We start from the raw sequence: 20,894 nt of genomic DNA, 5'->3' as shown, positions 1-20,894 counted from the left end.
CACTCTTTCAGTCTGCGGGTAGGGTTAAGGTCACTCTTTAAGTCTGTGGGTAGGGTTAAGGTCACTCTTTCAGTCTGTGGGTAGAGTTAAGGTCACTCTTTCAGTCTGCGGGTAGGGTTAAGGTCACTCTTTCAGTCTGTGGGTAGGGTTAAGGTCACTCTTTCAGTCTGTGGGTAGGGTTAAGGTCACTCTTTCAGGCTGTGGGTAGAGTTAAGGTCACTCTTTCAGTCTGTGGGTAGAGTTAAGGTCACTCTTTCAGTCTGTGGGTAGAGTTGAGGTCACTCTTTCAGTCTGTGGGTAGAGTTGAGGTCACTCTTTCAGTCTTTTGGTAGGGTTAAGGTCACTCTTTTAGTCTGTGGGTAGAGTTGAGGTCACTCTTTCAGTCTTTTGGTAGGGTTAAGGTCACTCTTTCAGTCTGTGGATAGGGTTAAGGTCACTCTTTCAGTCTGCGGGTAGGATTAAGGTCACTCTTTAAGTCTGTGGGTAGGGTTAAGGTCACTCTTTCAGTCTGTGGGTAGAGTTAAGGTCACTCTTTCAGTCTGCGGGTAGGGTTAAGGTCACTCTTTCAGTCTGTGGATAGGGTTAAGGTCACTCTTTCAGTCTGCGGGTAGGGTTAAGGTCACTCTTTGAGTCTGTGGGTAGGGTTAAGGTCACTCTTTCAGTCTGTGGGTAGGGTTAAGGTCACGCTTTCAGTCTGTGGGTAGGGTTAAGGTCACTCTTTCAGTCTGTGGGTAGGGTTAAGGTCACTCTTTCAGGCTGTGGGTAGAGTTGAGGTCACTCTTTAAGTCTGTGGGTAGAGTTGAGGTCACTCTTTCAGTCTTTTGGTAGGGTTAAGGTCACTCTTTCAGGCGTTGGGTAGGGTTTAGGTCACTCTTTCAGTCTGTGGGTAGGCTTAAGGTCACTCTTTCAGTCTGTGGATAGGGTTAAGATCACTCTTTCAGTCTGTGGATAGGGTTAAGGTCACTCTTTAAGTCTGTGGGTAGAGTTGAGGTCACTCTTTCAGTTTGTGGGTAGAGTTGAGGTCACTCTTTTAGTCTGTGGGTAGAGTTAAGGTCACTCTTTCAGTCTGTGGGTAGAGTTGAGTTCACTCTTTCAGTCTTTTGGTAGGGTTAAGGTCACTCTTTCAGGCGTTGGGTAGGGTTTAGGTCACTCTTTCAGTCTGTGGGTAGGGTTAAGGTCACTCTTTGAGTCTGTGGGTAGGGTTAAGGTCACTCTTTCAGTCTGTGGGTAGAGTTAAGGTCACTCTTTCAGTCTGTGGGTAGAGTTAAGGTCACTCTTTCAGTCTGTGGGTAGGGTTAAGGTCACTCTTTCAGTCTGTGGGTAGGGTTAAGGTCACTCTTTCAATCTGTGGGCAGGGTTAAGGTCACTCTTTCAGTCTGTGGGTAGAGTTGAGGTCACTCTTTCAGTCTGTGGGTAGGGTTAAGGTCACTCTTTCAGTCTGTGGGTAGGGTTAAGGTCAGTCTTTCAGTCTGCGGGTAGGGTTAAGGTCAGTCTTTCAGTCTGTGGGTAGGGTTAAGGTCACTCTTTCTGTCCGTGGGTAGGGTTAAGGTCACTCTTTCTGTCCGTGGGTAGGGTTAAGGTCACTCTTTCAGTCTGTGGGTAGAGTTAAGGTCACTCTTTCAGTCTGTGGGTAGGGTTAAGGTCACTCTTTCAGTCTGTGGGTAGAGTTGAGGTCACTCTTTCAATCTGTGGGCAGGGTTTAGGTCACTCTTTCAGTCTGTGGGTAGAGTTGAGGTCACTCTTTCAGTCTGTGGGTAGGGTTAAGGTCACTCTTTCAGTCTGTGGGTAGGGTTAAGGTCACTCTTTCAATCTGTGGGCAGGGTTAAGGTCACTCTTTCAGTCTGTGGGTAGAGTTGAGGTCACTCTTTCAGTCTGTGGGTAGGGTTAAGGTCACTCTTTCAGTCTGTGGGTAGGGTTAAGGTCAGTCTTTCAGTCTGCGGGTAGGGTTAAGGTCACTCTTTCAGTCTGTGGGTAGGGTTAAGGTCACTCTTTCTGTCCGTGGGTAGGGTTAAGGTCACTCTTTCAGTCTGTGGGTAGAGTTAAGGTCACTCTTTCAGTCTGTGGGTAGGGTTAAGGTCACTCTTTCAGTCTGTGGGTAGAGTTGAGGTCACTCTTTCAATCTGTGGGCAGGGTTTAGGTCACTCTTTCAGTCTGTGGGTAGAGTTGAGGTCACTCTTTCAGTCTGTGGGTAGGGTTAAGGTCACTCTTTCAGTCTGTGGGTAGGGTTAAGGTCACTCTTTCAATCTGTGGGCAGGGTTAAGGTCACTCTTTCAGTCTGTGGGTAGAGTTGAGGTCACTCTTTCAGTCTGTGGGTAGGGTTAAGGTCACTCTTTCAGTCTGTGGGTAGGGTTAAGGTCAGTCTTTCAGTCTGTGGGTAGGGTTAAGGTCACTCTTTCTGTCCGTGGGTAGGGTTAAGGTCACTCTTTCAGTCTGTGGGTAGAGTTGAGGTCACTCTTTCAGTCTGTGGGTAGGGTTAAGGTCACTCTTTCAGTCTGTGGGTAGAGTTAAGGTCACTCTTTCAGTCTGTGGGTACACCACCGCCACCACCCAGCTGTTGCAGCTGTACTTCCTTTCACCTGATCAGCGATGGCCTTTCTGCCGTCAGGACTGAGTTTTTTATGAGATCTCCACATCATCCTTCATGTTTCTGAAGTTACTGAAATTAGATATAAAAAGTAAATAATAAAGTTTTAATAATTAGTATTATAAGATCTAGTAAGAATGGATATTTTTAGAGACTATTAGGCAATGATAGAAATAATATTCACAGTATGTGGGGATCAGCAAAGTAACTATCCCTAACCTCTTTATTGACAAAGACAAATAAGAATATAATCTGGATTTGAGGCAAACCACTTCAATAACGACTGTTGGACCAGATTTAAACTGAAACTGATCCTGGGACAGCAGAGGAAAATCTGCTGTTCCTCACAGCTGTGGGTGAAAACCTAATTTATGAAACTGTTAAGAAATGTAAGAAGAAGAAGTCTTTGGATTGTAATGATATTGATGTGACACCACTTATAAACCCTCCACATACATCTGTGATTTAGTATTTCACACCAGTAAATTTCAGTTATTCTTCAGTACAAACCTGGAAGCAGACACCACTTCACAAACTCCACTTTTTAACCACCTCAAAAGGAAAACTTTAAAGACAAACATGAACTGCTGACAGTACAGGTTAAGATCAGGCAGATCAGCATCACTGGCACCAGATGCAATATGTGGTGTGTTATTCCCAGACTTATGAAAGACAATTCACTTCTGATTGGAGAGTTATTTGAGTCACACTTTGTGAAGTGAAACGTTTGGACATTGCTTGTGGTCTCCTCCAGGAGTCAGTGTTGGGACCTAAATAGTTTATTTTAAAAATAAAAAAGGCAGAGCCTTCAGTTATCAGGCCCCTAAAAGCAGAATGGGAGGCAGAGCCTTCAGTTATCAGGCCCCTAAAAGCAGAATGGGAGGCAGAGCCTTCAGTTATCAGGCCCCTAAAAGCAGAATGGGAGGCAGAGCCTTCAGTTATCAGGCCCCTAAAAGCAGAATGGGAGGCAGAGCCTTCAGTTATCAGGCCCCTAAAAGCAGAACGGGAGGCAGAGCCTTCAGTTATCAGGCCCCTAAAAGCAGAATGGGAGGCAGAGCCTTCAGTTATCAGGCCCCTAAAAGCAGAATGGGAGGCAGAGCCTTCAGTTATCAGGCCCCTAAAAGCAGAATGGGAGGCAGAGCCTTCAGTTATCAGGCCCCTAAAAGCAGAATGGGAGGCAGAGCCTTCAGTTATCAGGCCCCTAAAAGCAGAATGGGAGGCAGAGCCTTCAGTTATCAGGCCCCTAAAAGCAGAATGGGAGGCAGAGCCTTCAGTTATCAGGCCCCTAAAAGCAGAATGGGAGGCAGAGCCTTCAGTTATCAGGCCCCTAAAAGCAGAATGGGAGGCAGAGCCTTCAGTTATCAGGCCCCTAAAAGCAGAATGGGAGGCAGAGCCTTCAGTTATCAGGCCCCTAAAAGCAGAACGGGAGGCAGAGCCTTCAGTTATCAGGCCCCTAAAAGCAGACTGGGAGGCAGAGCCTTCAGTTATCAGGCCCCTAAAAGCAGAATGGGAGGCAGAGCCTTCAGTTATCAGGCCCCTAAAAGCAGACTGGGAGGCAGAGCCTTCAGTTATCAGGCCCCTAAAAGCAGAATGGGAGGCAGAGCCTTCAGTTATCAGGCCCCTAAAAGCAGACTGGGAGGCAGAGCCTTCAGTTATCAGGCCCCTAAAAGCAGAATGGGAGGCAGAGCCTTCAGTTATCAGGCCCCTAAAAGCAGAATGGGAGGCAGAGCCTTCAGTTATCAGGCCCCTAAAAGCAGAATGGGAGGCAGAGCCTTCAGTTATCAGGCCCCTAAAAGCAGAATGGGAGGCAGAGCCTTCAGTTATCAGGCCCCTAAAAGCAGAATGGGAGGCAGAGCCTTCAGTTATCAGGCCCCTAAAAGCAGAATGGGAGGCAGAGCCTTCAGTTATCAGGCCCCTAAAAGCAGAACGGGAGGCAGAGCCTTCAGTTATCAGGCCCCTAAAAGCAGACTGGGAGGCAGAGCCTTCAGTTATCAGGCCCCTAAAAGCAGAATGGGAGGCAGAGCCTTCAGTTATCAGGCCCCTAAAAGCAGACTGGGAGGCAGAGCCTTCAGTTATCAGGCCCCTAAAAGCAGAATGGGAGGCAGAGCCTTCAGTTATCAGGCCCCTAAAAGCAGAATGGGAGGCAGAGCCTTCAGTTATCAGGCCCCTAAAAGCAGAATGGGAGGCAGAGCCTTCAGTTATCAGGCCCCTCTCTGTGGAACCAGCTGCCAGTTTGCCTTCAGGAAGCAGACACCCTCTCTACCTTTAAGATCAGGCTGGAACTTTCCTTTCTGATAAAGCTTATAGTTAGGGATGGCTCAGGTGAGCCTGAAACATCCCATAGTTCTGCTGCTATAGGCCCAGCCTGCTGGGGGAGCTCCCATGATGCCGTCCCTTTAGCAGCTGAAGGAAAAGGTCCGATTTATTTCTAAAATTGGCCGTTATTTTTAGCAGCTAAAGGAAAAGGTCCGATTTATTTCTAAAATCGGCCGTCCCTTTAGCAGCTGAAGGAAAAGGTCCGATTTATTTCTAAAATCGGCCGTTATTTTTGGCAGCTAAAGGAAAAGGTCCGATTTATTTCTAAAATCGGCCGTCCCTTTAGCAGCTAAAGGAAAAGGTCCGATTTATTTCTAAAATCGGCCGTTATTTTTAGCAGCTAAAGGAAAAGGTCCGATTTATTTCTAAAATCGGCCGTTATTTTTAGCAGCTAAAGGAAAAGGTCCGATTTATTTCTAAAATCGGCCGTCCCTTTAGCAGCTGAAGGAAAAGGTCCGATTTATTTCTAAAATCGGCCGTTATTTTTGGCAGCTAAAGGAAAAGGTCCGATTTATTTCTAAAATCGGCCGTCCCTTTAGCAGCTAAAGGAAAAGGTCCGATTTATTTCTAAAATCGGCCGTTATTTTTAGCAGCTAAAGGAAAAGGTCCGATTTATTTCTAAAATCGGCCGTTATTTATAGTAGCTAAAGGAAAAGGTCCGATTTATTTCTAAAATCGGCCGTTATTTTTAGCAGCTAAAGGAAAAGGTCCGATTTATTTCTAAAATCGGCCGTTATTTTTAGCAACTGAAGGAAAAGGTCCGATTTATTTCTAAAATCGGCCGTTATTTATAGTAGCTAAAGGAAAAGGTCCGATTTATTTCTAAAATCGGCCGTTATTTTTAGCAGCTAAAGGAAAAGGTCCGATTTATTTCTAAAATCGGCCGTTATTTTTAGCAGCTAAAGGTAAAGGTCCGATTTATTTCTAAAATCGGCCGTCCCTTTAGCAGCTAAAGGAAAAGGTCCGATTTATTTCTAAAATCGGCCGTTATTTTTAGCAGCTAAAGGAAAAGGTCCGATTTATTTCTAAAATCGGCCGTTATTTATAGTAGCTAAAGGAAAAGGTCCGATTTATTTCTAAAATCGGCCGTTATTTTTAGCAGCTAAAGGAAAAGGTCCGATTTATTTCTAAAATCGGCCGTTATTTTTAGCAGCTAAAGGTAAAGGTCCGATTTATTTCTAAAATCGGCCGTCCCTTTAGCAGCTAAAGGAAAAGGTCCGATTTATTTCTAAAATCGGCCGTTATTTTTAGCAGCTAAAGGAAAAGGTCCGATTTATTTCTAAAATCGGCCGTTATTTATAGTAGCTAAAGGAAAAGGTCCGATTTATTTCTAAAATCGGCCGTTATTTTTAGCAGCTAAAGGAAAAGGTCCGATTTATTTCTAAAATCGGCCGTTATTTTTAGCAGCTAAAGGTAAAGGTCCGATTTATTTCTAAAATCGGCCGTCCCTTTAGCAGCTAAAGGAAAAGGTCCGATTTATTTCTAAAATCGGCCGTTATTTTTAGCAGCTAAAGGAAAAGGTCCGATTTATTTCTAAAATCCGCTGTCCCTTTAGCAGCTAAAGGAAAAGGTCCGATTTATTTCTAAAATCGGCCGTTATTTTTGGCAGCTAAAGGTAAAGGTCCGATTTATTTCTAAAATCGGCCGTTATTTTTAGCAGCTAAAGGAAAAGGTCCGATTTATTTCTAAAATCGGCCGTTATTTATAGTAGCTAAAGGAAAAGGTCCGATTTATTTCTAAAATCGGCCGTTATTTTTAGCAGCTAAAGGAAAAGGTCCGATTTATTTCTAAAATCGGCCGTTATTTTTAGCAGCTAAAGGAAAAGGTCCGATTTATTTCTAAAATCGGCCGTTATTTTTAGCAGCTAAAGGAAAAGGTCCGATTTATTTCTAAAATCGGCCGTTATTTTTAGCAGCTAAAGGAAAAGGTCCGATTTATTTCTAAAATCGGCCGTTATTTTTAGCAGCTAAAGGAAAAGGTCCGATTTATTTCTAAAATCGGCCGTTATTTTTAGCAGCTGAAGGAAAAGGTCCGATTTATTTCTAAAATCGGCCGTTATTTTTGGCAGCTAAAGGAAAAGGTCCGATTTATTTCTAAAATCGGCCGTCCCTTTAGCAGCTAAAGGAAAAGGTCCGATTTATTTCTAAAATCGGCCGTTATTTTTAGCAGCTAAAGGAAAAGGTCCGATTTATTTCTAAAATCGGCCGTTATTTATAGTAGCTAAAGGAAAAGGTCCGATTTATTTCTAAAATCGGCCGTTATTTTTAGCAGCTAAAGGAAAAGGTCCGATTTATTTCTAAAATCGGCCGTTATTTTTAGCAACTGAAGGAAAAGGTCCGATTTATTTCTAAAATCGGCCGTTATTTATAGTAGCTAAAGGAAAAGGTCCGATTTATTTCTAAAATCGGCCGTTATTTTTAGCAGCTAAAGGAAAAGGTCCGATTTATTTCTAAAATCGGCCGTTATTTTTAGCAGCTAAAGGTAAAGGTCCGATTTATTTCTAAAATCGGCCGTCCCTTTAGCAGCTAAAGGAAAAGGTCCGATTTATTTCTAAAATCGGCCGTTATTTTTAGCAGCTAAAGGAAAAGGTCCGATTTATTTCTAAAATCGGCCGTTATTTATAGTAGCTAAAGGAAAAGGTCCGATTTATTTCTAAAATCGGCCGTTATTTTTAGCAGCTAAAGGAAAAGGTCCGATTTATTTCTAAAATCGGCCGTTATTTTTAGCAGCTAAAGGTAAAGGTCCGATTTATTTCTAAAATCGGCCGTCCCTTTAGCAGCTAAAGGAAAAGGTCCGATTTATTTCTAAAATCGGCCGTTATTTTTAGCAGCTAAAGGAAAAGGTCCGATTTATTTCTAAAATCGGCCGTTATTTATAGTAGCTAAAGGAAAAGGTCCGATTTATTTCTAAAATCGGCCGTTATTTTTAGCAGCTAAAGGAAAAGGTCCGATTTATTTCTAAAATCGGCCGTTATTTTTAGCAGCTAAAGGTAAAGGTCCGATTTATTTCTAAAATCGGCCGTCCCTTTAGCAGCTAAAGGAAAAGGTCCGATTTATTTCTAAAATCGGCCGTTATTTTTAGCAGCTAAAGGAAAAGGTCCGATTTATTTCTAAAATCCGCTGTCCCTTTAGCAGCTAAAGGAAAAGGTCCGATTTATTTCTAAAATCGGCCGTTATTTTTGGCAGCTAAAGGTAAAGGTCCGATTTATTTCTAAAATCGGCCGTTATTTTTAGCAGCTAAAGGAAAAGGTCCGATTTATTTCTAAAATCGGCCGTTATTTATAGTAGCTAAAGGAAAAGGTCCGATTTATTTCTAAAATCGGCCGTTATTTTTAGCAGCTAAAGGAAAAGGTCCGATTTATTTCTAAAATCGGCCGTTATTTTTAGCAGCTAAAGGAAAAGGTCCGATTTATTTCTAAAATCGGCCGTTATTTTTAGCAGCTAAAGGAAAAGGTCCGATTTATTTCTAAAATCGGCCGTTATTTTTAGCAGCTAAAGGAAAAGGTCCGATTTATTTCTAAAATCGGCCGTTATTTTTAGCAGCTAAAGGAAAAGGTCCGATTTATTTCTAAAATCGGCCGTTATTTTTAGCAGCTGAAGGAAAAGGTCCGATTTATTTCTAAAATCGGCCGTTATTTTTAGCAGCTAAAGGAAAAGGTCCGATTTATTTCTAAAATCGGCCGTTATTTTTAGCAGCTGAAGGAAAAGGTCCGATTTATTTCTAAAATCGGCCGTTATTTTTAGCAGCTAAAGGAAAAGGTCCGATTTATTTCTAAAATCGGCCGTTATTTTTAGCAGCTAAAGGAAAAGGTCCGATTTATTTCTAAAATCGGCCGTTATTTTTAGCAGCTAAAGGAAAAGGTCCGATTTATTTCTAAAATCGGCCGTTATTTTTAGCAACTGAAGGAAAAGGTCCGATTTATTTCTAAAATCGGCCGTTATTTTTAGCAGCTAAAGGAAAAGGTCCGATTTATTTCTAAAATCGGCCGTTATTTTTAGCAGCTAAAGGAAAAGGTCCGATTTATTTCTAAAATCGGCCGTTATTTTTGGCAGCTAAAGGAAAAGGTCCGATTTATTTCTAAAATCGGCCGTTATTTTTAGCAGCTAAAGGAAATCCTTTCTGATGTGGAGGAGGGAGGCTTGCTGACCCCTGGAGAGAGTTGGTCAGTGACCTTCTCCCATGAAAGTCCTCAGAAAGAGAGCAAATCTAAAGCTTAGTTTATGCTTCTCCGTCATTTCGATGGCGAAGCTCGTCAAATCGGCCCGTTGACGTTTGAAAGTATTGAAAGTGCATTTGTTCATCCGGGTCCCTCAGTGGGTGAAGCAGGTTGTAAATTCACCCGATCATTCTCGGCCGGTCGTACAGACCGCCCCCCCGCAAACATCTTCTCTGTCGCCTGCTTCAACATTTGCAATTTAAGCATTTGTTCTTCAGTATTGATGAGCTCCAGCTGCAGATACAGCTGCTGCACCTGCCATCGGTTACTGTTGTTAACTGTGAAGAAAAAGCAAAGATTCGGCTGAAACCACACTCAGCCACACCCCCTAGAGGCGTGGCGGTGAACTGCAGAGCAACGCGTTCCCTCGACACAGCGCTTCGCCGTTGACGTGACGGAGAAGCATAAACTAAGCATTTCGCTCTTGATCTGATCGTTGACGTGAAAAAGTGTGTTCGCCACTTTTACGCCCCCTTTGTACATGAGGCCCCTGGACGCTATTCAAAGCCTTATCCAGATGCTCCATCTTCAGATATCAGCCCCTGGATCCTCCTTATGGATGACATCACACGGGCTGTGGACCACTGAAAGCTGTGATTGGTCAGCATCAAAGCACAGTTTGTAAGAAGCAGCGAGGAGCTGCTGGGACAAAGAGACCATGTGATCAGACCAAATCAAATTTATTGTAAAAACAACGGAAGCCCCAAAGGACGAAGCACAGACATGAAGAAAATAAATCAAAAGAAAGAAAAATGGAAGTACTTTATTGATCCAAAAGGGAAATTAGAATTAAAATATCAGAAGAGCTCAAATGATTCAACAGTAAATGATCATAAATCCAGAAGATGTGACTGGATAGTGTAAGATGGCTGCGTTTGAATCCTGACTCCTGCATGAAAGGTACGCTCTCCAGTGGGGGTCTTTGGGCCCTTACGCTACCTGCCTACCTGGCCTATGAGCTTTGGATAAAACTGTCTGCCAAATGCATAATGCAGCATCATCAATAAAAGATTATCCTGAATATTTGAGATAAAATGTACTTAAACATAAATTTAAGGGAACTTTTCATATTTTGCAGACAGATTTATTAATAAATTATCCAGCAAACTGACCAGTAAAAGTTTCAAAGATCAGAATGACTGAGGGTCAAATAACGAGCTGAAACAGAAATGCGATGCTCTGGATTTTTGTCCTTCCAAGGCTTCCGTAACAATAAACCTTAAATACAGACGCAGCCTGAAATGCTTCCATCATCTGATAACTTTTCATGTCCTCACATCTGCAGAATGTCATCTTGTTCCTCTCATTTCCTCAGATCAGTTACATTCTGAGGAAATCACTTTTCCAGGTCTTGAAGTGGGATTTCCAGGTTTTCCAGGATGTGTGCAAACACAGATTGTTCATTGTGTTGAACTCCCACTCTGACAGAAATGCTGAACCCTTGTCCTTCATCTATCCTCACCCTTTCCTGCCTCCCACCTCTGCTGCCTCTCTCGTCCCTCCCCCTTTGCCTCCCCCTGGTGGTGGGGCTCAGTTCTTGCGCTGCTCCTGGTCTTTCCTTCGCTGTTTCTCTTTCTGTTTCTCCAGTTTGTCCAAAGCTTTTCTCTCCTTCTCTGCTGCTGTTTGGACGTCTTTAATGCGACGCTTCAGAGCGCTGCGATCGGAGGAACTGAGCACGCCCAGACCCTGCAGAGGGCGAGAGGACAGCACCGAGACGTCTCTTTAGAAACAGTTTTAATCCAGTCAGCAACCAAAACTGAAGACTTCAATTTCAGGGAACCTGAAATTTATGACTTTCATTCATTTATTAATGCAGTCACAGGTTTCAGGAGTTGTGAAATTCGATTAACCTTCTCAGATGATGCCACAGGAGGCTTAACTGGGGTCACATTTCACAGAAAAGGTCATGGTGTACAATAAATAAGCAAAGATAATGAACTTTATTACTTTTAACCCTGCTGATATCACAGTTCAGCGTTAAAGACAACATTCCACCGTCCTCACTTTCAGCTTGCTGCCGTCCATCTGCAGCAGCTGCTCTCCATCGATGTCTCTGGCACTGAATTCTGGGACATACTGCTCCATGTTTAGTGCTCTGAGCCACTGGCAGACCTGCTGAGTCGTCCAGGAGGACATCGCAGAGGAGGGTTCGTCAAAGGGCTGAGCACAAAGAGAGGAGAAGCAGTGAATTCTGCAGAAACATCACTTCAAAGAGACACTCTGTCAGATCGTGTTTGTTACCTCATCAGAGGACTGGGACAAGGTGTGGTATGGGTGGGAGGATCTGGAGGAGCAGTCGACCGGAGGGGAGGTGGAGGAAGAGGTGTGCGGAGGAGAGAACTCCTCACTGAGTGCTGACTCCTGCAGGAGGAAGAGACAGGAAGCACTGATGAAGCTTCAATTATTTACTTTCTGTAGGATAATGGGATGCCGGTTCTGAAGTGGAGCGACCATCAGCCACCTCCTCTACACACACTGATACGCCTCAGCAGGATATACAGCAAGGACATCCTTCAAACTAGATAAAGTAGGTCGAATGATATCAAAGAGAAGCAAAATCATCATGACTGAAGGGGCTGGACTGCCAGAGGGCATCATAGCAGAAGATCAGGACAACTACAACACCTTGGGGTTCCACAGGTAACCACGAGGAATTCAGACACAACCAAGTACCTCCAAAGAGTAAGAGAGGTCCTGAAAAGCCAGTTTAAAGGAAACGGCAAAGTCTGAGCCATCAGCAGCCCGTCCTGCCCGACCTGGGCTGGCATAAAAACCCGGACAAAGAGGGAGAAAGTCACCAACAAAGGGAAAAATGGGTTTCATCCTGAGATACCCTGCTGGCATAAAAACCCGGACAAAGAGGGAGAAAGTCACCAACAAAGGGAAAAATGGGTTTCATCCTCAGATACCCTGCTGGCATAAAAACCCGGACAAAGAGGGAGAAAGTCACCAACAAAGGGAAAAAGGGGTTTCATCCTGAGATACCCTGCTGGCATAAAAACCCGGACAAAGAGGGAGAAAGTCACCAACAAAGGGAAAAATGGGTCCCGTCCTGAGATTGTATACCAAGATGGAGGAGGGAGGCCAGGGACCAGTGAGTGTCAGAGCCAGGAATACATCAGGAAGATGATGTGATGAACTGCAAAGTGAGTTTCTCAGGCTGCTGAAACCCAGAGGACGGGAGGAGAAACAAGAACTTATGGAAAGATAAGCCTCTGCACGTCATGTGCCAACGACACACTGAAGAAGTGGCTGATGTCAAGAAGTCCTATCAGTGGTTAGAAAAGGCTGGTCTGAAGGTACTAATCATAGCAGCTCCAGAACAGGCCCTGAGGCCGGGGTCCACCACACCAGACAGGACCCCGGGTGTAGGTCTCTGAGACAGTAGCAGCAGGGTGGAAGATGCAGGCAGGTACGGCACACATGGAACACCGTAACCACGAGCCAGTAATAGTCTACAGCATATATGTCCGGTCCTGGAGGGCCGCTGTCCTGCAGGTTTTAGATGTTTCCCTGCAGGTTTTAGATGTTTCTCTGCAGGTTTCAGATGTTTTCCTGCAGGTTTTAGATGTTTTCCTGCAGGTTTTAGATGTTTCCCTGCAGGTTTTAGATGTTTCCCTGCAGGTTCTAGATGTTTCCCTGCAGGTTCTAGATGTTTCCCTGCAGGTTTTAGATGTTTCCCTGCAGGTTCTAGATGTTTCTCTGCAGGTTTCAGATGTTTCCCTGCAGGTTTTAGCTGTTTCCCTGCAGGTTTTAGATGTTTCTCTGCAGGTTTTAGATGTTTTCCTGCAGGTTTTAGATGTTTCCCTGCAGGTTTTAGATGTTTCCCTGCAGGTTTTAGATGTTTCTCTGCAGGTTTTAGATGTTTCCCTGCGGGTTTTAGACGTTTCCCTGCAGGTTTTAGATGTTTCCCTGCAGGTTCTAGATGTTTCCCTGCAGGTTTTAGATGTTTCCTGCAGGTTTTAGATGTTTCTCTGCAGGTTTCAGATGTTTTCCTGCAGGTTTTAGATGTTTTCCTGCAGGTTTTAGATGTTTCCCTGCAGGTTTTAGATGTTTCCCTGCAGGTTCTAGATGTTTCCCTGCAGGTTCTAGATGTTTCCCTGCAGGTTTTAGATGTTTCCCTGCAGGTTCTAGATGTTTCTCTGCAGGTTTCAGATGTTTCCCTGCAGGTTTTAGCTGTTTCCCTGCAGGTTTTAGATGTTTCTCTGCAGGTTTTAGATGTTTTCCTGCAGGTTTTAGATGTTTCCCTGCAGGTTTTAGATGTTTCCCTGCAGGTTTTAGATGTTTCTCTGCAGGTTTTAGATGTTTCCCTGCGGGTTTTAGACGTTTCCCTGCAGGTTTTAGATGTTTCCCTGCAGGTTTTAGACGTTTCCCTGCAGGTTTCAGATGTTTCCCTGCAGGTTTTAGCTGTTTCCCTGCAGGTTTTAGATGTTTCTCTGCAGGTTTTAGATGTTTCCCTGCAGGTTTTAGATGTTTCCTGCAGGTTTCAGATGTTTCCCTGCAGGTTTTAGATGTTTCTCTGCAGGTTTCAGATGTTTTCCTGCAGGTTTTAGATGTTTTCTGCAGGTTTTAGATGTTTCCTGCAGGTTTTAGATGTTTCTCTGCAGGTTTCAGATGTTTCCCTGCAGGTTTCAGATGTTTCCCTGCAGGTTTTAGCTGTTTCCCTGCAGGTTTTAGATGTTTCTCTGCAGGTTTTAGATGTTTCCCTGCAGGTTTTAGATGTTTCCTGCAGGTTTCAGATGTTTCCCTGCAGGTTTTAGATGTTTCTCTGCAGGTTTCAGATATTTTCCTGCAGGTTTTAGACGTTTCCTGCAGGTTTTAGATGTTTCCCTGCTCCAAAGCACCTGATTCAGATTAAATGGATCTCTTAGAAAGATTGTTAAGTGCTGCACAAACCAGCTAATGAGGCATTGATCTGATTCAGGTGCGTTGAAGCAGGGAAACATCTAAAACCTGCAGGACAGCGGCCCTCCAGGACCGGAGTTTGACATCCCTGCTCTACAGGAACACCTGAGCTGAGTATGGACTGAAAGTCCCAAAGTGGGAGACACCTCCAAAGGTGGTGGAGAATGACAGAGCTGAGATCCTGTGGGGCTTCGTAATATCTGAACAATCATTCAGTATAAAACAGACCCTGCACCACCTCCTCAACCACTGACACAGATAAAGAAGAATCATCCTTTCAACACTCATAATCTCCCAGTATCTGATCAGACATATTAATCTGATAACTGCTGAACATTTCACTTCATAAAGATGTTCAGTGGCTCAAACATGGATTAGCTTCCTGAGCTGTTGGTCAGCTGATGGAAAAAGAGCAATTACATGTAAAAATGTCCTAATGTTAGAAACATTATAGTATCAAATAGTCGTGTTTGATTATTGACTTGTTCAGAGTTTGACTCAGCACACTGATGCTTTAAATATGGATATATTTTACTCTTAAAACACAAATCAGGCATCACTCAGGGCACACCCACATTGACTCACACTGCCGGCTGTTAGAGCCATTAGCTGCTCTCTGATGGATGCTTAATGGAGCTCTTTCCTCTGAGCTTTAATGGTGAATAAGATGAGTCGTAACCCAAATGGATGAAAGAGAAACAAGAGAATCCAAGAATGGATTGTGTGTCTACAGCACATGCACACAGGTCCTCTGGGCTCTAACCACATATACATCACCAACCACAGCACAAACCACAGCTGGGCGATCATGTGACTCTGTTGGTTAAACGTCTGCAGGAACCACTGCCATCTAAGATGAGCAAATCAGGAAAATCAATGCACACAAACACACACATGCTGCAAACTGTGTGTGTTCAGATAAATAACTTTTCAAACACTGTTTCACGCCAGAGCTCCTGCACCAGGTAGGAAGCCGCCCATTTCTCCCAAACCTTAACCCTCCAGACTGGGGTCATTTCTGCCAAACCTTAACCCCCCAGACTGGGGTCATTTCTCCCAAACCTTAACCCTCCAGACTGGGGTCATTTCTCCCAAACCTTAACCCTCCAGACTGGGGTCATTTCTCCCAAACCTTATCCCTCCAGACTGGGGTCATTTCTCCCAAACCTTCACCCTCCAGACTGGGGTCATTTCTCCCAAACCTTCACCCTCCAGACTGGGGTCATTTCTCCCAAACCTTAACCCTCCAGACTGGGGTCATTTCTCCCAAACCTTAACCCTCCAGACTGGGGTCATTTCTCCCAAACCTTAACCCTCCAGACTGGGGTCATTTCTCCCAAACCTTAACCCTCCAGACTGGGGTCATTTCTGCCAAACCTTATCCCTCCAGACTTGGGTCATTTCTCCCAAACCTTATCCCTCCAGACTGGGGTCATTTCTCCCTAACCTTAACCCTCCAGACTGGGGTCATTTCTCCCAAACCTTATACCTCCAGACTGGGTCATTTCTCCCAAACCTTAACCCTCCAGACTGGGGTCATTTCTCCCAAACCTTAACCCTCCAGACTGGGGTCATTTCTCCCAAACCTTATCCCTCCAGACTGGGGTCATTTCTCCCAAACCTTAACCCTCCAGACTGGGGTCATTTCTCCCAAACCTTAACCCTCCAGACTGGGGTCATTTCTGCCAAACCTTAACCCTCCAGACTGGGGTCATTTATCCCAAACCTTAACCCTCCAGACTGGGGTCATTTCTCCCAAACCTTATCCCTCCAGACTGGGGTCATTTCTCCCAAACCTTAACCCTCCAGACTGGGGTCATTTCTCCCAAACCTTATCCCTCCAGACTGGGGTCATTTCTCCCAAACCTTAACCCTCCAGACTGGGGTCATTTCTCCCAAACCTTAACCCTTCGGACTCTTCCTAATCCGAACCCTCCAGACTGTAAAAGAAATCCACTGCACCCTGGTTTAATTTAAAGAACACAGACATGCTTATTCTTTTAACTGTCTTAAATAGAGGAGATGAAGACAACAGGTAACCAGGGACAGAGTTTTGGGCTTCTTTCCTACCTGAGAGTGAGACTTGCAGGGTCTCTGGGAGCCCAGCGGGGGGATTTTGGGGGAGCATGGGGGAGTCCCAGAGGAGGAGAGCGACCCCCGTCCTTCACTGAACCAGGAGAATGCGACGAAGGATCCAGAGGACCGAGATGGACTCTCTGACGGCTCTCTGAGGACAGAGAACAACGTCAGGACAGGAAACATGGATTGTGACACATGCTGAACTTGTGGATGGAGGTTTTGTCTGCGACGGACCCACCTGCTGCCCACAGAGAACCTGTTGGTTTTATCTTTCCTCACTCTGATGTATGAACGCCTGAGCGTCACCCTGAGACACAGAGGCTGGGATTACTGACAGAGCTGAGGAAGGTTCAAGCTACACAACCACAGGGTGTTTCCTCCCTGCATTGCATCTCATATCATTGAACTGGTCCAATAATTCACTCAACAGCTGGGTTACTGAGGCAGACCATGATGTCTCACCCCAGGTCCAGGAAGCGTCTCTTTGTCTTCTTGTCAAAGACGACGGTCGGGCTGCCGGGATCAGCTGGACTGGTGTCACGACTCGTATCAGAGACCAACACTGACACAGAAAAACACACATCAGTGGCTGTGGAGCAACATGACTCAGCAATCTTTCATCTCTCAGGAAGAATCAGGTGCTTCCAGGTGTGTACCTTCGCTGTCAGGCCTCCTGTTCCTCCTCATGTAGACAGGCGAGCAGTCGGAGGAGGGGTAGGATTTAGATGGAGAGCTGCTTGGCGTACCCAGAGCCTCCTGAGACGTGGCATTGGTCAGCTGATGGTACCGCCCCCGTGGTGGAGCAGCCAGTGATGGGCCTCCATCCTCTGGAGAGCGGCGCCCCTGACACATTCAGACATTTCTGTTTTCATTCATGGTTTCCATGACAAGCTTTAAATCTGTGCTGCGCTCTGATTGGTCTCACCAGTGATGCATCAAAAGAGAAGGCGGGGCTTCGAGATGACAGCAGCGACTCAGGGGAGGGGGAGGAGCCTCGCATGGCCAGGTGCAGAGGTGAGCGGGCCGACTGTAGCGGGCTATCCTGATGTCACACACAGACACACATCAGAGTTTCTGAATCAGTATTTACACGAAGCTTCCTCAGAGCCAGGCTGATCTCTACCTTCCTGTCGAAGCCGTCGTCGCCCTCCGTGGAGCTCACGCTGTCACGGTAACGGGACCTGGAGGGGCGGTGCCTGCGTGTCTTGACGGACAGCTGGGCACGACCTTTCTGGATGCTGTTGTCCAGCAGCTCGGTCTCTGGGATCGCCTCATTCAGGTCTGAAACAGGAGCCACAGTCATGAACTGATGCTCCAGGGGTGGGGGGGCTGTGTTCTGCCAGGTGGTGTACAGGAGGTAAAAGGCGAGTTACAGCTCAGCCTCCATTTCACCTTAAACTACAAGGAAAATGACTGAGTGCTCCTTGAAGGTCTTAAATCCTTTTATTCTAGTTATTTATTTAAAGTTACAAATAGAAAGAAAGTTGAGTCTGACTCCCTGAATCTCCTGTGGGGCAGAAACCTTAAAGTACAGACGTGTTGCTGCTGTGGATGGATGCAAAACAACCTCCTCCTCCTCCTCACCCCATCAAATATTCAACAAGCTGACCGTGAAGCAGCAGCTCCAACCCTTGACTGGCCTCTGATTATCATCTCTTTGGCCCACAGTTAGACACAAACACACACTTTGATTTTAACCCGATGAAGCTTCTTCAGTTGATCATTTTCCCTTTTTGCTTTTTTATCTTTTGGATTTTTTATATACGTCTCCATGACTACCTTTAAATAGGTGATGAATGTTAGTTGAATCTGTCTTTATCAAACAAACTGTCAGTGTGGGATATAATGACCTCCCGGCGTTCCTCCCCCACACAGAGCTTTATTTCCCAGGGGGAGAGAGGGGGAGGAAAGCCTGAGAGGACGAGGAGATGAAGAGCAGGGACACATGTGGTTGTAAAACACACAATCAGGTGACTCTGAGAAATTAAAGAGTTAACGAACAAAGGCTGCAGAGATGAGACAGAAATTAGATGACTGCTGGGAGATGGAGAGAGGAATGAGTGGGGGAGGATGCAGAGACCAAGTTATATTAGATGGGGGAGGAAGGAGAAACACCGGAGGACAGCAGGAGGAAACATTGGAACCATCTTAATCAGCAGAACTAGCTGCTCCCACAACCTCCAAACAAACTGGAACTCTTTTCTTCACTTAATTTCCTTTCTTTTGCAGATTTGATCCATTTCTGGTTTAAATGTTCTACTTGGAAACCTGCAGAATATGTGTTGAAAGAGAGTTGACACACTTCTCACAGTAATCATGACGGTTTTCATGATATCAAAGCGTTCCTGAGGACATTTTGAAGCTTTATCACAGAAAAATGCTGCAAAGCTCTGATTAACGAATGATATTCAAGCGTTCCTGACCAACAGGTGGCAAAGAGATGCAGCAGAGCAGTAAAGCAGTCCCTGTTTTCTTTTTCTTTCTTCAGAAGCTCTGCAGCTACAGCTGTAATGTGTCATTATGGATGTTAGGAAGTGATCGAGTGCGTCTCACCGAACACGCTGTCTGTGTCGTCCAGGCTGGCCGACATGGTTCAGCTCGATCTGTTCAGAGAAGAAGAAGGTTCAGCAAACACAACAAGGACCAAAGCAGCAGCTCCAGGCATTTTTACTCATGAAACAACACTGAAATACAGCAGAAAGTTTCCGGAAACACAATAAAGACTTAAAACTGTAATTAGTTAGTTTATTTAACAGCAAGAAGAAACAGCAGAACCAACAGAACCTGAAGCAGCAGCACTCAGTGAAAGCTATTCTGGAGCCAAAGAAAGACAGAAAGTTTATAGAATCCACAGCAACAGCTTCTGGAGCTTCTCCAAGCAGCAGGTTACCTGCTGACAGGTGAGGGTGTCAGGATTGGGTATAAAAGCAGCTTCCACCAAAGGTTCAGCCTCTCCAACAAGGATGGGTCGTGGCTCACCGCTTTGGGCCAAACTCCATCAGAGAATCATCAATAAGTTCAGGAAATATTCCTCAGAGTCAGACTGTAATCAGTTATCTGAAGCTTCTGGCTTCATCCACAGAGCTTCTGTGCAGCTTCTCGGTGTTCATGGACCCGTGATGCTCTCCATGTTGGGCCAGAACAGGTTCAAACATGGAGCAGCCTCAGGTGATGGAGAAAGATTTCAGATCATGGCAGAAAGGACCATCTGCTGCCTCCGCCTGCAGCGAGCAGATGTGATGCTAACCCTAACCCTAACCCATGGGATGCTAACCCTAACCCTAACCCATGGGATGCTAACCCTAACCCTAACCCATGTGATGCTAACCCTAACCCTAAACCATGTGATGCTAACCCTAACCCATGGGATGCTAACCCTAACCCTAACCCATGTGATGCTAACCCTAACCCATGTGATGCTAACCCTAACCCTAACCCATGGGATGCTAACCGTAACCCTAACCCATGGGATGCTAACCCTAACCCATGTGATGCTAACCCTAACCCTAACCCATGGGATGCTAACCGTAACCCTAACCCATGGGATGCTAACCCTAACACATGTGATGCTAACCCTAACCCTAACCCATGTGATGCTAACCCTAACCCTAACCCATGTGATGAGGGGCTCCTCGCTCCAGTTTTACTCTCAGCAGCATCATGTGATAATAACCCTAACCCTAACCCATGTGATGCTAACCCTAACCCTAACCCATGTGATGCTAACCCTAACCCTAACCCATGTGATGAGGGGCTCCTCGCTCCAGTTTTACTCTCAGCAGCATCATGTGATGCTAACCCTAACCCTAACCCATGGGATGCTAACCCTAACCCTAACCCATGGGATGCTAACCCTAACCCTAACCCATGGGATGAGGGGCTCCTCGCTCCAGTTTTCCTCTCAGCAGCATCATGTGATGCTAACCCTAACCCTAACCCATGGGATGCTAACCCTAACCCATGGGATGCTAACCCTAACCCTAACCCATGGGATGAGGGGCTCCTCACTCATGAGGCTTGATGTTGTGTCTCAGCTCTGTTCCTGTGATCAGTCACGTCTCTGAGTGCCTGGAACTGGAACAGGACATGTTTCATGTCATGTTTCTGCACCAGTTTCCTCCACGCTGTGGGGTTTCACTGTGGGTTGGTCTCATGCTGTGTCATCTCATGTTTTGTGCCAGTTTGACGCTGCTGTGGCTGTGTTTCTGAAGCCCGAACACCACTGACACCACAGCAGTTTCTGCACCAGAACAGGACATGCTGTGGCTGTGGGACTGATCTGTGAGCTGCTTCGGAGGCTGGGTGGAGATGCTCACGCACACACTGATGTAATGAGACAAACAAGCAACAGAGCGCCGCGCCGCGCCGCTCGATCCCGGAGGAGGAAAACGCAGCGTCAGACAGACACAGAGCGAGGAAGGTGGAAGACATGAGGATGGAGGGTGAAGAGGAGACAGCAGTGATGAAGAGCCGACAGAAGAAGACAGAAATCAGGCTGAAACAAACAGACAGACTCACCTCTCTGTGTGTCTCCCTCTGACTGTTGTCATGGCACGTCACCCTCTCCTCCCTCTGCCTCCAGCAGCAGCTGGTCGATGAGGACCGCAACTCCCAGAGTTCCACGGGGCTTCTCTCAGGCCTGGGAGCAGTTTAGGCTGCAGCAGGGGATTGTGGGAGCCGTAGTTTCCTCGGGCTCGGCTGAAGAGTGTCTGCTGACGGCTGCAGGGAGAGCTGGTGAATGCTGGCTCACCGCTACTCAGCAGAATGCTGCAGCCTCCGTCTGAAGCAGCAGCG

General features: G+C 45.7%; 1 protein-coding gene across 1 annotated transcript; it reads right to left on the bottom strand.

Moving 5' to 3' along the window:
• Positions 1-9,752: 9,752 nt before the first annotated feature.
• Positions 9,753-20,889, bottom strand: samd14 (sterile alpha motif domain containing 14). Its single transcript, XM_072369546.1, has 11 exons — positions 20,619-20,889; positions 18,654-18,703; positions 17,224-17,381; positions 17,026-17,142; positions 16,757-16,943; positions 16,563-16,662; positions 16,339-16,407; positions 16,092-16,248; positions 11,358-11,477; positions 11,121-11,276; positions 9,753-10,802 (listed from the first exon to the last, which is right to left on the bottom strand). Exons 2-11 carry the CDS (start codon positions 18,688-18,690, stop codon positions 10,647-10,649), a joined length of 1,257 nt encoding a protein of 418 aa, XP_072225647.1. The 5' UTR covers positions 18,691-18,703; positions 20,619-20,889; the 3' UTR covers positions 9,753-10,646.
• Between the last annotated feature and the right edge of the window lie 5 nt (positions 20,890-20,894).

This window comes from Leuresthes tenuis, unplaced genomic scaffold (assembly GCF_036924035.1).
Source record: "Leuresthes tenuis unplaced genomic scaffold, fLeuTen1.0.hap1 SCAF_17, whole genome shotgun sequence".
NCBI classification, from domain to species: Eukaryota; Metazoa; Chordata; class Actinopteri; order Atheriniformes; family Atherinopsidae; genus Leuresthes; species Leuresthes tenuis.
This window is presented reverse-complemented; position numbering and strand designations above follow the sequence as displayed.